General features: G+C 36.3%; 1 protein-coding gene across 6 annotated transcripts in view; it reads left to right on the top strand.

Moving 5' to 3' along the window:
• Positions 1–13862, top strand: part of LOC114062561 (syntaxin-binding protein 5-like) — a 91990-nt gene that overhangs the window by 26547 nt on the left and 51581 nt on the right. For all 6 annotated transcript variants that reach the window (XM_027894135.1, XM_027894137.1, XM_027894133.1 and 3 more), the window contains exons 10-12: positions 467–507; positions 3689–3906; positions 7854–8026. In XM_027894135.1, the coding sequence (XP_027749936.1) occupies positions 467–507; positions 3689–3906; positions 7854–8026 (432 nt within the window). The remainder of the gene's footprint in view (positions 1–466; positions 508–3688; positions 3907–7853; positions 8027–13862) is intronic.

Here is a 13862-nt window from a genome sequence, read left to right as displayed (position 1 = left end):
TATCAGAAATGTCTCCTTTCTCCAGGTTTACTTCAGGGATTTTATGTTAATAAAAAGAATACAGCTGTAAGGTATTAGGCAAAAGAGAGTTACCCTTTGTCTTTCAAAGTTCATTATACATGGCATTTTTAGGGTGCTTGATGCTGTCCCACTGCAAAGCCAGAAGTGCTGTAACTTAAACTTGTCATTAGTATAGGAAATAATTTCTTATTGTTGAGATCTTAAAATATATTGGGTGCTTAGTTCTCTGTAGGAAATGCATGAAAAATATTTTATTAACCAAATCAAGCAAAACATTTTCTTATAGTTAGTATGTATATTGTTAATATATGGTAAGTAAGGTAAAGAGAGTTACCACATGAACAAAATGCAGTTTTTCTGCTTATATTTATCAATCACTGAAAGTAGATGATGTTTTATAATTGAATATTGTTTTAACACATTTCATTTTTATATTTTTTTTAAGCCATGCAGATGGATCAGTAAAATTTTGGGATGCTTCTGCCAGTAAGTTTCTAAAGTTCACTTTTATATAATGCTGACAAATCACACAAACACACACACACACACACATATATATATATATATATATATAACATAATACTGAACAGTATGAGTAGTAATACTTGGGCTGAAATACTTAAGAAAAATGAGGTGAAATTTTGAAAATTTTTATTAAATTAAGGGAAAAGAATGCTGTTAATGAAGGTAGAAAAGAGTGAAAGTATTTAAGAGGCATAATGAGTCAAGATCCAATATACCAAAACCTATAAAGAATGAAGTGCTAGTAAAAAATCTTTAGGGCACATTCTTCTTGTGTTTATAGAAGAGTGGGTTTAATTAGATCTAGTATTCAGTTCCAGTTCTCATGTCTCTTTTATTCTGAGTTCAGCAATGACCTTTTTACAACTAAGTAAAATTAGAATATTAGAATACAATAATGCATGTCAATACATGTGTAATCTGCTGAGGGTGGAAAAGACCTAAATCTTTTCTTGTCCAGTCTCAAGTCCCAGTAAATAATTGGGAAGCATTTCCATTCATCAGAGCAGGAAAAAGCTTCAGAAAATGCTTTTTCTGTGCCATGTGGCTATAACTACACATATCAGAAACCAGCATTTTCCCCTACAGAAAACACATATGGTACTTCTCAGTAAAATGTACTTATTAAAAACACACATACATTTTAGTTGAAAGTTAAAATATTCTTCTTCAAATAATGTGACTGTGACTTACCAAAGATCCTTTAGAGTTGCCTTGTCTTCTGTCTCTTCAGACATACAGGGATGTCTGGGTAGAATATCTCTTTTAGGAGTTTTCAGTCTCTTAGGGAAAAGAGAGTGTGGAAGAAAATCCTGTATGAAATGTTAGGCGTAGAGAGATTTAATATGACCCTAATAATCAGTCTGTAAGGGGTGACAAGATTGTAGGTTATGAGATACTCAAACCACTTGCTTGCTCCACATTGTGCCACAGAATTGTAGTGATTAATGCTGCAAATATGGGGAGCGTTTACAAGATTTTAATGTCGGCTAAACGTGATGACTCTGTCAGGTAATCCCTTTTTGCCTAATACCAAATATTTTCAATCATCAGGATGGGCAAGGAGAATATGAGGATTTCCAAAACCTCATTTCACAGAAGTATTTTGCATAGGTACATCAACTGAACACGACTATGGGTTGTTTTTTTTATTATATAACTTGTCATTTTGGAAATGTACATCAGATAGATGTACTTGGAGTTTACATCTTCCAGTATTTCCAAGTTATGGTGAACACCAAAAAAAAAACCACAATCAAACAAGGTTAACGGTTTATTAGCAAAGACAGAAGTTTGAGAGAGCTTTAATATGATCCAAAGTAGGATAATTATTTTTATTTAGAGAAGTAGAGTGAGACATTAGACCTTGTCTTGTGAATATTTCATTACATACTTACACTTTTAACAGGAATGTGCAACTACAGGCACTGAAGTAAGAGTGAAACAATATTGACTGCTGGAAGACCCCATATATATTGCACAGGAACCAGTGTGCTAGATACCTCTTCTATAGTTCTGGCAGAAATGGAGAAATTAAAAACTTCTCATAGGGAATATAAACATAACGCCCTAATCAGTATATACATGCTGCAGTAGGAATTTTTCTAAATGATAAAAGCTTAGATGATCATGAATATTCACTGAAAATACCACTGCATCTCTGATGTCCTGGTCTTAGTCTTGCTTTTCAGGGCTTGTACTGTGTTACTCATAGCATACTTTGTACTTTTTATTTACAAGGTATTAATTATTAAGAAGTTTTAGTATTTACAAGGTCTTAACTTTTTTAATGGAGTTCAATATAATTTGAGATTTTCTAGCAAACAAAATATCCTACCTGTATTAGAAGGCACAAAATACTTTGCTTTTAGATGTATTTTAATTGCGTAGTTTTGTATCTGAAAGCACAGATTTTTGAGAGACTGGGATTTATCCAAATGTATCTTTGCTCAGAAGCCATTGCTGTTTCTCATTTGTCCTTGTGCAGATGGCACTCAGTAATTCAGAGAAGCTTAGACTGTGCTCTATGATTCTGTAGCTCTTCCAGTCCTACAATGCATGGACCCGCGATGCCTGATTTGAAGTGCCACTCTAGATTTGCCACTGGGACTAAGGGCATCCTGAATCCTCTTTCACTGCCTCTTAGGGCAGGAAGAATTATGTGTTTATTATAGAAGCCGTAATTTGTGAACGTTTGGTAGTGCTTTGTGTGCTAAAACTTTTAAAAATATTAAAAAAATGTTATGCTGAACCTCCTGGAATATATCTGCACTGCCAAATGAAGATGTAGTTTTGCTGTGTTCATCATCTGGTTACATAACTAAAACACCGGTCCTTCATCTTCCTGTTGCTCTTGTTACACAGGTTAGCGAGGCTGAGCTACCACAGTTACACAAATGTATGGAACAGCTTTGCCCTTTTGGATATACATGCCTTTATAGGTGCTGGGCCTGACTGACTTTTTCTGACCTTGTGCAGTTATTAATTAATGCCACTGACAAACAAATGGAAAATTAATAACAACAGGGAGGAATGTCAATAAAACATAATGGGGTAATTATTGTACCTCCAGAATTCACTGCAGTGGAGTTCTAATCTTGACAAAGGCTTCTGTATATTAGGATTTTTTATACAGGTATAAGTACAGATATACTTATTAGTCATGAAATTCAAAACATTTTTGAACTCCTGTTAGTTAAGAAAGGCTTTGTATAGACCAGGCCACTGGAATGATTTCCTGCTATTTTTTCTTGAGTTTCCATGCATTCTAGCAAAGATAATAACATCAGACAAATAGAATCTTAGTCTCATATCTCCTTGGGAAAATATCAACGTTATCAGAGCCTCTCTATGACACTGAATATAAGACTAATTATGGACAGCGTGGTTAAAATATACCTTTGACATCTTGTCCCAGGAAGTACTAAGAAGTATTTCACAGATAAATGTCCTTTAGTGAAGTATTAGATTCATGTCCTACCAGTACTGTGTATCAGAATAATATCTGTATTGTGTAATAGGCATCTTCTCCTCTTAGGCTTTCCTAAGATTCCTTGTTATTCCACAACTAAGTAAGTGGGAATTGAGGAATTGTATAACTGATGTGCTTCATGTTAGTATTTTTATATGTTTTAATATATTCCAGTTACTCTACAGATGTTGTACAAATTAAAAACATCAAAGGTCTTTGAAAAACAGAAAGTGGGAGAAGGAAAAGCAACAGCTGAGATTGTGGAAGAAGATCCTTTTGCTGTTCAGATGATGTACTGGTGTCCTGAAAGCCGAATTTTCTGTGTGGCAGGAGTTTCTGCATATGTGATTGTTTACAGGTTCAGCAAACATGAAGTAAATACTGAAATTGCAGTAAGTACTTCAGAATTTCACTCTAAGAGAACATAATTTCTAAATCAAATTGCCTTGCTTTATCTGTGCTCATGTACTTGAATAAAAACATCAAGCTGTATAACTACAGGCTTAAGACGTTCCATTTTAAACCTTTTCAGTGAAGTCTTGATCCTACTGAAGCTACTGACAAAAATCTGAGGTTTTGGAAGCCAACTCTCCACCTTTTTGGTTGCTTTAATAGTAACATACAGTACAGATTTCAGACATACTTTGCCTTTAAGACTCTGTTGTGTTTACCTGCTCTAAAATTACTGGCTGCTGTATGTTTTTATCAGGTAATGCTCATTGTGTACATGCCTAATGCTCTTTTTAAGTCAAGTATTTAATCTCCTTAATTTGTGTTCATAGTCTTTGTACTATAAGGAGACTGAAAATTATCAGTAGGTTTAACAATATGGAAGTGTTGATTTTTTTTTCTGGCTTATACTGACTTTGTTTCCCTAAAAATGGAAACCATATCAAATGCCAGATTATTTATGGCTAAGCACTTGATGTTTTCATAAGCATTGTGTTGCTTTGTCCTGTTAAAATACTCCACTTTCTGTCTTCATATTTAAGCAGTCACCTTGTTTCAGATAGAATCCTACAGACTATGTTCCTTTAACAGCACTGCAGTGAAATTATACTTATCATTGTTGAACAGTGATTCTGACTTTAGTTTAAACCTTGTCCTTTTGCACAGGAGCCACAGCCATTTCTAACAATGTGACTGAGTAGCATTTATAATGTAAAACATTCTTTCTTAAGTGTAAGAAGTTTAATAGGAGACAGATTTTAAGGCAAAGCCAAGGTAAACATGACTGCCTTCTCCTTCAGGCTTGCTGTTCTCTGGTGCTGAACAGTTTGCAACTCCAGACACTCTCTGGACAGAAAGTATTTCTTTGCATCTGTCAGGTCTCAGCAAAACCATATTTTCCCTTATATTTTCCATGTTCCCTGATTCTTTTTCTTTTCATGCTATTTTAATGTACTTTAAAAAGTTCCAGTGTGGCAAAAAAACTGCGTCATTTTTGGACTGTAGCCATGTGCCATCTGGTAAGGAAATTCATTACCTATGGCGGTTCTGTTGTTTTCCACTATTTTTTTCCCCCAGAGTCAATTATTAAGCTGGCTGAACATATCATTTCAGGAAAGTTTTTAAACTAATGAACAGTAATTTCATGTAACTGATCAGCCCATGTATAATGCTGCTAAAATTACTACATTTTAATATTCTTACATGGTTCCACAGCAAGTGCAAACCTTATCTTTCATTATCTATAATTTAATTTCTTTGTTTTCCTCTCCTTTGCTTTTCTGGTTGTATTGCATCATTTCTAGTATTTTCTAAAGTGCTATAATATGTGCAATTTAACAGTTTCTCAGATTTCATCTTTGTAATTAATAAGCATTTATATAAAGAATTGTTCTCTGAACGTTAAATTTTTCCATCTTGGTGGTATAGTCACTGAGTTTCCCTGGGTTTTGTGCATCCCTGAAATGGGCCTTCCCTGCATTTTTGCTGTATGCATTCAAATCTTCACTCTTAAATGATGGGGAGTTTTTTTAATCAAAAGTATGGAAGTCCTTACTGGAATGTGAACCTGACTTTAGGCTGTCTGGCTTTGTCTATACTGAGACTGAGCTCAGGATTTCTTTGCTGCCTGGGGTACAAAACACTTAGTGTCCTCCCTTCTTTAGCAGCCAGTCTGAACTTACCTTGAGTTCAGTCTACAAATCCAAGCATTTTAAGGCCCCCACGGTAGTTTAACTGGCTCATGTCAGTGTTGTTATTGCTGTGGTAAATGGAAAGTGTGGAGGTTACTCAAAGGTTTCTTCATGTAGCAGGTAGGTCTACTGCTGAATATGCCTTAGGGTCATAGGCTGTGCCTGGGATTCCCTCAGTAGAAGAATTGTTTGCATCATTTCATATCAGATTCTTGAGGCAACTATTATCCATGGGACAAATTCGGCTTCATATCCAAACTCAGAGGCATTGTCATGCAGTTGTATAAGAAACATTTGCTGCTGTTTTGTTTGTTTTCTCATCTGAATCTACTCCATCCTGTCTCAAAAGCATCCAATAATTAAATATAATCACTTTCTCAGTGATCAGTCTTTCCTCAGTAAAGCTCCTCTTCAAAGCTCTTGAGAAGAACCATAGGAAAAAAAATTTACATTCATTTGAATGTGGAAAGCAGAATCGATTATTCTAGTGATGGAACCGTCCAAAAATATCTTTACTGTGTGTCAAGATAACTTGACACAACACCTCTGTAACCTCTCTAAGATCAGTCAAGGCAGGGGCAAAAATGTAAGAAAAATTCACAATCATGATATTATCCTAAATTTTTCCTTCTCTCTGCAAATGCAAGATAGCTAGAACTTAAAAAAAATTAATTTTAGTAGAGAAAGGAATACAGACACACACACACACACACACACACACACACAAAATAAATCCAAAGAAGAATGATGCAATTCTAATTTGGCAAGCAGAAGAACATACTCTTCAATAGTTACCCCATCCTAATCTTGCATAAAGATTAAACAGCATTATAAATTGTTTCAGTCAGCAGCAATTACTTCCAGATTAGATTTTCCTGAACTCAATATTTCACTCATTAGTCTTTGAAGGCAAATGTTGTCTATAGTTTTCTTTAGCTGGTTCAGACAGAAAACATCCATGGATTTTGCAAGGAGAAAACAAAAGTGAAATTTTGAGGAAGGACTCTTTCTTTTCTGCTTGAACAGAATAACTTCTTTCTGAAATCTTGTATGTTTTAATACAATGATTGAGAAACAGGTACTGACCTTTAGCTCCTGATTCTCATAAAACTTAGATATTTTGTTAATCTTCATTCTGGTACAGATGGTGTCCAAGTGAAAGATCATTAAACTGGAGTTTGCAGTCTCTACATCTGCAATTGTTTCTGTACATTTCAAGGTACCAGCACGGAAATTACTGTTCAGCTAGTAATCCCAAGACCTTGTCTCCTTGAGGGCTGTACTTTGGTTTTTATTCTTTTCAAAATGGGGATCTCCTTGGACAATTGATGAGGTAGAAAGAATTACTCAATATTTACTGTGATTCCTTGAGATTATTACTTATATAGATTTTTAACTCCCTGTCCAGTTTCCCCTGTGTTTTGCAGTAACTCTTCAGTTAAAGTTTCCTGAATTAGTGGAAAGAATTGCAGAGTGGTTTGGCCTGGTTGGTCTCTTTTCCCTTTCTAGAGAGGCCAGAAAGAAAGCAAAAGGTAACTGGTTTGAACTTTGCTTTCGAGAATCCACCAAACTCAGGTTCATTCTAAGGAACATGGAACTCTCCGTGCTGTTATCTCTGATTTCCTGACCCCCACCTATGGACAAACAAAATTCATTTATCAGTTTTATTCACACTGTCAGGCTTCTCCATCGTGGCTAAAACCTGTCTGGTAGAGACTCTGTTGTACTGGTAATGGAGGAGGCAGAGCTAATGATGATTCTTTTCATGAATTTGCTTGTGAAGAAGATAAACAATAGGCAGAAAATTTTCATGACACTTATCCTGAATGATGCCACCTTATACTGAAATATTATTTTTGGAGGGGTGAGGGATGAACTTCTCTTTTCATAATAACTTCTGGACACTGATATTCTTCTTTCACTTACTGTAAAAAGCTGAAATCAAAGTCAGCAGAACATACCCATGGAAGGATATACCTGTGAATTTCTCCACCAGCATAGGGTAGATGAATAGTTCCTATCTGATGTTGCTGCTAGGCTGTGTAAATAACAAATGACAGTATTCTTTGCCTACAAATGATAATGATAAATGTGGGGGGGTATTTTAAAAAAAAGGCTTACTGATATTTATTTGGAAATAACAGAACTTTCAGCAGCTTTCTTTATCAAATTATAACTTAACTTTTTATTTGTTTAAGTCATTAGAGGTACGACTTCAGTACGAAGTAGAAGATATCATTACTCCTGAACCAGAAACAAATGCTCCATTTCCAGATACCTCCTCCCAGCTTTCTTCTTTAAAGAGCCTTTCGGGCAGTACCAACACTGTAGGATGTGAAGGAATGATGAAGGATAGTATCCCATGTCTTAGGTAAGTCTATGCCATTGCTGAAAGGTTTGTTCATCTGTCTAAAAAAAATTCTGTTAATCAAACCATCAACTATCAAGAAAAAGAGGTTAATTGTATATACGTGACACAAAAGGAGAAAAAAACAAAATATGGAACAAACAAAATAACTAAGGCAAAATAATCAACAAGGGAATTTAAAAGGATAGAAGTAATTATGGAGAAGATAAACGGTCACAGTAAAGGTTTGACTGTAATTTTCAAGTGTGATCTAAGAGTGTATCTTCAAGAAATTTCTGAGAAACCTTTTTTTTTACAGTTCACAAGGAGACTTCTGTAAAGTAGACATGTGCAAAGCTTTCCCTCTTTGATTAATAATTATAACACTAATTTTTTTCTTAGTGAAAAAAGTAGAACGAAGTAGATGGTGTGTAAGGAAACTGTGTTCATACTCATGAAACAATCTTTAAAATATACAATTATGAAACAGTTGCACTGTGTGGAAGTATATATTTGTTTAATCTTTAGAAAGAAGCAAGTTGTTTTCTGCTAGAGTACCCATTGTCACTGTTTGGAGTAGATTAATATGTTCTTATTAATAAGGCAGATAAATTATGGGTTTGAATAGTTTAAAACAAGAATCCTGTACAAAACTCCATAAACTGTAATTTTCCAGCAATTATAGTGCATTGCTGATAACAATTACTCTCATTTGAGTGAATTCATTATTATTTTGGTCTAATTATTATTAAATATTTTAAATGCCTCAATTATTTAAAAAGCTGTTTAAAAGAACATTTCCTGACTTTGCAGTTACTTTGGACTGCTGGGCTTCTGAAAACAGCATTAGCATTTAAAAACAACATTGTGGTTTTTTTCTTGTAAAATTAATAGTATTTTTTGGCATCCTCTTCATTTGTCCACCTCATTCAGTCAGGCAGTTGAACTTCAGACCTCAGTTTAATCATTAATTTGCACTATGAAAATCGATAGATGAGGCAGAGATAAGTTATTTAAAAAATCCAAATGTGAAATCCATTTATGACTTTGAAATCAGGAAGAATGCAATCAATTGTTTCACTGGCTAAGATTTTCCCTTAAGGGATTCTTATTTGATTTTGTCTGGGAAGGAGAGGTATTGTTAATCTTGGAGGCAGAAAAGCTGTAATGAACCCATTGAGGTTCTGCTTGTTAGTTTTTAGAAGTTTTCTTAATTCCATATAATCTCATGTTAAGCTGCCCAACTGATTTTTGTCTCATTTTACACGAAGTTAATGTAAACTTATTTTGACCGAGAAGTGATTTTTCGAAGTCAAAGTAATTATACCATGAGAACTGCTGCCATACTCCCTCCTACATTTTGATAAAAGTATATATATCTATATATTTATATATAAATACCCCTACTTTTCACCCAAACCCTAACCAGGTCCACAGGTATTGTCTGTCAAGAACCTAACTATCTAAGAAGAATTATGATGATCAACTGAAATTAGTGCTGGAAACAGAAAAAACGGTAAAGATCTGGGTGATGTTGTTGACCTTATATGCAGGTCAGTCAGATGGGCAGCAGTACAGAATCTAAGATAAAGTGGTAATAACATAAAACTGCAGCCAGCTGGACATGGAGGTTGAGTGCACAACTTGAACTGTAGGGATAATACACGTAAAATTTTATATCCAGACTGGCTTTTAATCTTGGTTCCATTATGTTTATTTTCATCTCTGCTTCTCAACCTCTTTACAGCAAATGGATGACATTCTGTACTTCTAGGCAGAAGTCAGAATGGCTGAAAGTGTTTGTGCCTGTGATAAGATGTTAGGAAAAAAGTGACTGAAGGGGCCAAAGTAATGAAAAATTGGCACTTTTCTGAAATCAGAAGTAAATGTTACTGAGAGAGACAGGTGGAAGTATGGAATAAATATTGTTCTCACTTCTTTTAGAAGATTTTGCAATGAAATATGCAGCTGTAATAACCTAGGAAACCAGTGGATTTGCAATTATGCAGATAAATACTTTTGATGTAAATACTGTTATCAAAAAGCAATATCCAGAATGTCAGTCTTTGTTCCCAGACTTCTAGGATCATCCCAAAATTAGGTCAGTCAAGGGTCAGTCAAGTAGCTTCAAGTAACTCCAAAGTCATAAGGAAGTGGGAACATCTTGTGAAGAAAACTAAAAACGAAAACTTCGCAACAACCAAATTCAGAGTAGCATAACAAGAACATGTCAAGGAAATATCTACACTCCTTCTGTGCATACTCCTGCAGTGCTTTTAGGCTTATAGTATAAACAAAAAAAAAAAGCAATCCAAATCAAAGCAAAGGAAAACTAAATATCAGCATTTACTGTTCAGGCAAGATGGTTAGGGAAATAGCTCAAAGATCCTTAAAGAGGAAGGTGTCACGGGAATGTGGGAATGACAAACTCAACTATGAAACTTGAAATTGTTTTGCTCCAGTATTATGGTCTTTCACCACCTACAGCTTATTCTGTGCTTAGGAAAATCCCTGTGAAATAACATCTGTCTTACCAATTAGATCCTCAAATTTGCGGTGAAAAATATAGAGAGAAGTGTGTTTGGTTTTTTTCCTTGGGTAACAACAATCTGAAAGAAAATTTAGGAGGTACTTGAAGTTCTCTGGTGTTTTCAGCATGTTGTTAAAAACACACTGGAAAAGTAATACCACATTAAAAACATGGTTTAGAAGATCAGAATTAACTCTGCAGCCATTGTAAGTCTCATGGTAATTTTTTTAGAAGGAAAGGGTAAACGCATTTCTTTGACAGGTACTTGTAACTCACTATAGCAGTGTTTGACTCTTGTGTTCCCCCACAACATTATCCATTAGAAAATATGAATGGAAAGCTCAACTGAAAGGACAATAGACTATGTCTTGGTTCTTGGATCTCGTTTACTGTTTTATAATTTTTGTAACATTTTTAAGGGCAGGAGCTGAAAACTGGAAATGGGGTGCAAGATGGAAAGAGCACTGCTGGTCTGCCTCTTAAAGGCTCGCCCACAGACATTAGAAGTTGAAGGACTCCATCACAAAGATACTCTGAAGGACTGTTTATATAAAATATTCAGCTTCTGATTACTGTAAAGTTTGTTTGAAAATAGTACATCTTTATTGTATACAACTCTTGTTTATAGTTTCAGTTTTTCCTGGTCTCGAAAGATCCCTCTCCCTTAGCAGCTTAAGTTCACAGATGTTCATCCCTTTGTTCTCACCAGGAGTAGTCCTGGGTAATCCAGGGTTTCATTAGGGTTATGGATAACATCACTTCAAAAAGGCTTATGGATATGTATCAAAAGAACAAAGAAAAGGGCAAAGCTTTAGTGCCAGCAGAACAGGTAAGAAAGTGCAAAACTCTGAGGAGAGGTTTGCTGTCAATAGAAAACAACAACACAAAGCTATTGCCAACTGCAGTGGGCTGAGCACTTGCTGAACTGTACTGTCACATCTTTCCTGCAACAAGATCCGAGCCAAGTGGCTGATTGCTGCTCCAGACAGATTGATATGTACAGTTTGAACGGTACAGCAGGCAAAAGAAATAGAATAGTGTGCCAAGGCACTGTTAAGGAAATGCATTTAGAAAGATAGATGAGAAATTACTTTCTTACTAAGTAATAAAGAAGGGAAAGTTTTGGCAAGGTTTGTGGATTCCCTACAATAGAAATATTCGCAGTACAGCATAAACTGTATTGCTGAAATGGTTAAACCATTCAAGAGAGGGTATAAATGTGCAGGTACTCAGAAGCTGGCTGAGAGGGTTGCAGGGCAGCTCCTGTGAGGGGCAGCTGGGTCTGCCCTGTCCTGGTCACAGACAGTTCCAATCAATTCCAACAGAGCCACTGTAGGGCACAGCTGAGCCCCTCTGCCAAGAAGGTGGACCCTTTGGAAAAACATATTTAAGAAAAGAAAAAAAACACGAGAAACAGTCCTGCTGACACCAAAGTGAGAGAAGGAAGAGCAGGAGAAGTTGCTCTAGGCAGCAGAGCAGAGATTCCCCTGTATTCTGTAGGGGTGGTACAGGTTGTTCCCCTGCAGCCCATGGAGAGCCCACGTTGGAAAAGGCTCCTGGCAGGAGCTGCAACTGATGGAGGAGCCCACTCAGGAGCAGGTTTTGTGGCATGAAATGTGGCCCTTGAGGGGCCCATGCTGGAGCAGTCTGTTCTTGAAGGACTACACCCCACACTGGAACAGGGGGAAAGCATGAGGAAGAAATGGCAGATATAGAGTGTTATGAGCTGACCACAAACACCATTCCCCTGCTCTGCTGTGCTGCTTGCAAGTGGGGAAAGAGGGAGAGGAGTCAGAAGTGAAAGTGAGCCTGAAGAGAAGGGTAGGGAGAGGATGGTTTTAATTTTGTCATTTCAAAGAATTTTTCACTCTCCTACTCTATTTTTAATTGGCAATAAATTAAATTAATTTTCCCCAGGTTGAATCTGCATTACCTCTGATGGTAACTGGTGAGTGATCTCCCTGTCCTCTCTCAACCCATGATCTTTTTTTCTTAGTTTCTTCCCCTGTCCTGTTGAGGAATTGGAATGAGAGAGCATTTGGGTGGGTGTGTGGCTGCCAGATGAGGTTAACTCACAACTGAGATACGATGGCCTTATTAAGAAAATAGTCTTTATGCTTTAAGATATTTTCCAGAAAGTATCTTCAAGTACTCCTACTGCTAACACTAGGCTGGTGATTTTACCTCTGTATGGTAAGATATATCCATACTCTTAATCAAACCATGAAACTGTGAGTAGTTCACAATCCCCTGTTTTTCATAACTTCTGTCAGAATTAGAGCACTGTTTGGTTTGCATATTGCCCTTTGTGCTGCTGGAGTTATCTTGCTGAGAACTTCTGCCCTGATGTCATTCACTGGTTATGTTTTACTTCATTTTACTTCAGTTTTCTTCGTCTCTCTTCCATTTACCAAGACTGCCAGTAGCCCTATTTGCCACCAAGGTCTCCATCCCAACAGATGCCATCAGGGTAGCTATGAAGAACCTGATAGCCCTGGTTATAGAGAGAGAGAAATTTGAATATCCTTTCTTGAAAGAAGTGCTTCGTTATTTGCTTCTGAATAGAAGTCAGTTGGGTTTTTTTCCAATCTGACTCATCGTCTTTTCAGGTGTTTGGGCCAGGGCTGCTTGGAAAGCTTGGTGAGTCATGTCAGTCGCATTCAGGAGGTAGTCTGCATCATCGGTGTCATCCAAGGTCTCTTCTCCATGATCCAAGATAGGATAGAGAAGCAATTAAAGCAGAAAGAAATATTATGTGTCAAAAAGTGCAGTTCTTCAGAATGTGTTGTCCATGTCTATATTAATTAGCTACTCTCCCTCCTCTCCTGTTTCTGAGTCTTCTTTGGAGCACTGCTTTCCACAGGGATAGTGGCTTATATTTGATAGACTGCCCTATTACGACTGTGTGCAAAGGGGTGAAATATAAGCAGTCTCACCATTTATATCTACAGTAAAAATGCACTGAATAATGGGCTTTACTTAGAAATTACTACGTACAGTGTGAATGTACTAATGACTAACATGAATTCTCAAAGTATTGCTATTATTGCATAATATCTTCTTTCAGTGTATCACCACATTAAGTTCTCCCAGTCAAAAACACACATAAAGCAGTCATACAGAGGTGTTCAGCTCTTACACTTCCCTTTAATACCTGAATATGTACACCTTCACAACCTGCTTTACAAGTCACTGAACTTGGCCACAGCACAGTAGGAACAGGTGTTAATAATTTTATCAGATTTTCATGTAGGAAGCATTCATTCATGTATTGGGTTATTATGCTCCTAAAAATGAAACAGGACTTGTTTGCACTAAATGGACAAATAG

Source organism: Empidonax traillii, unplaced genomic scaffold (assembly GCF_003031625.1).
Source record: "Empidonax traillii isolate 1590-97213 ecotype Southwest subspecies unplaced genomic scaffold, ASM303162v1 scaffold418:size511083, whole genome shotgun sequence".
Taxonomy (NCBI): Eukaryota; Metazoa; Chordata; class Aves; order Passeriformes; family Tyrannidae; genus Empidonax; species Empidonax traillii.
The sequence above is the reverse complement of the archived record's forward strand: the minus strand, read 5'-3'. Positions and strand labels throughout refer to the sequence as shown.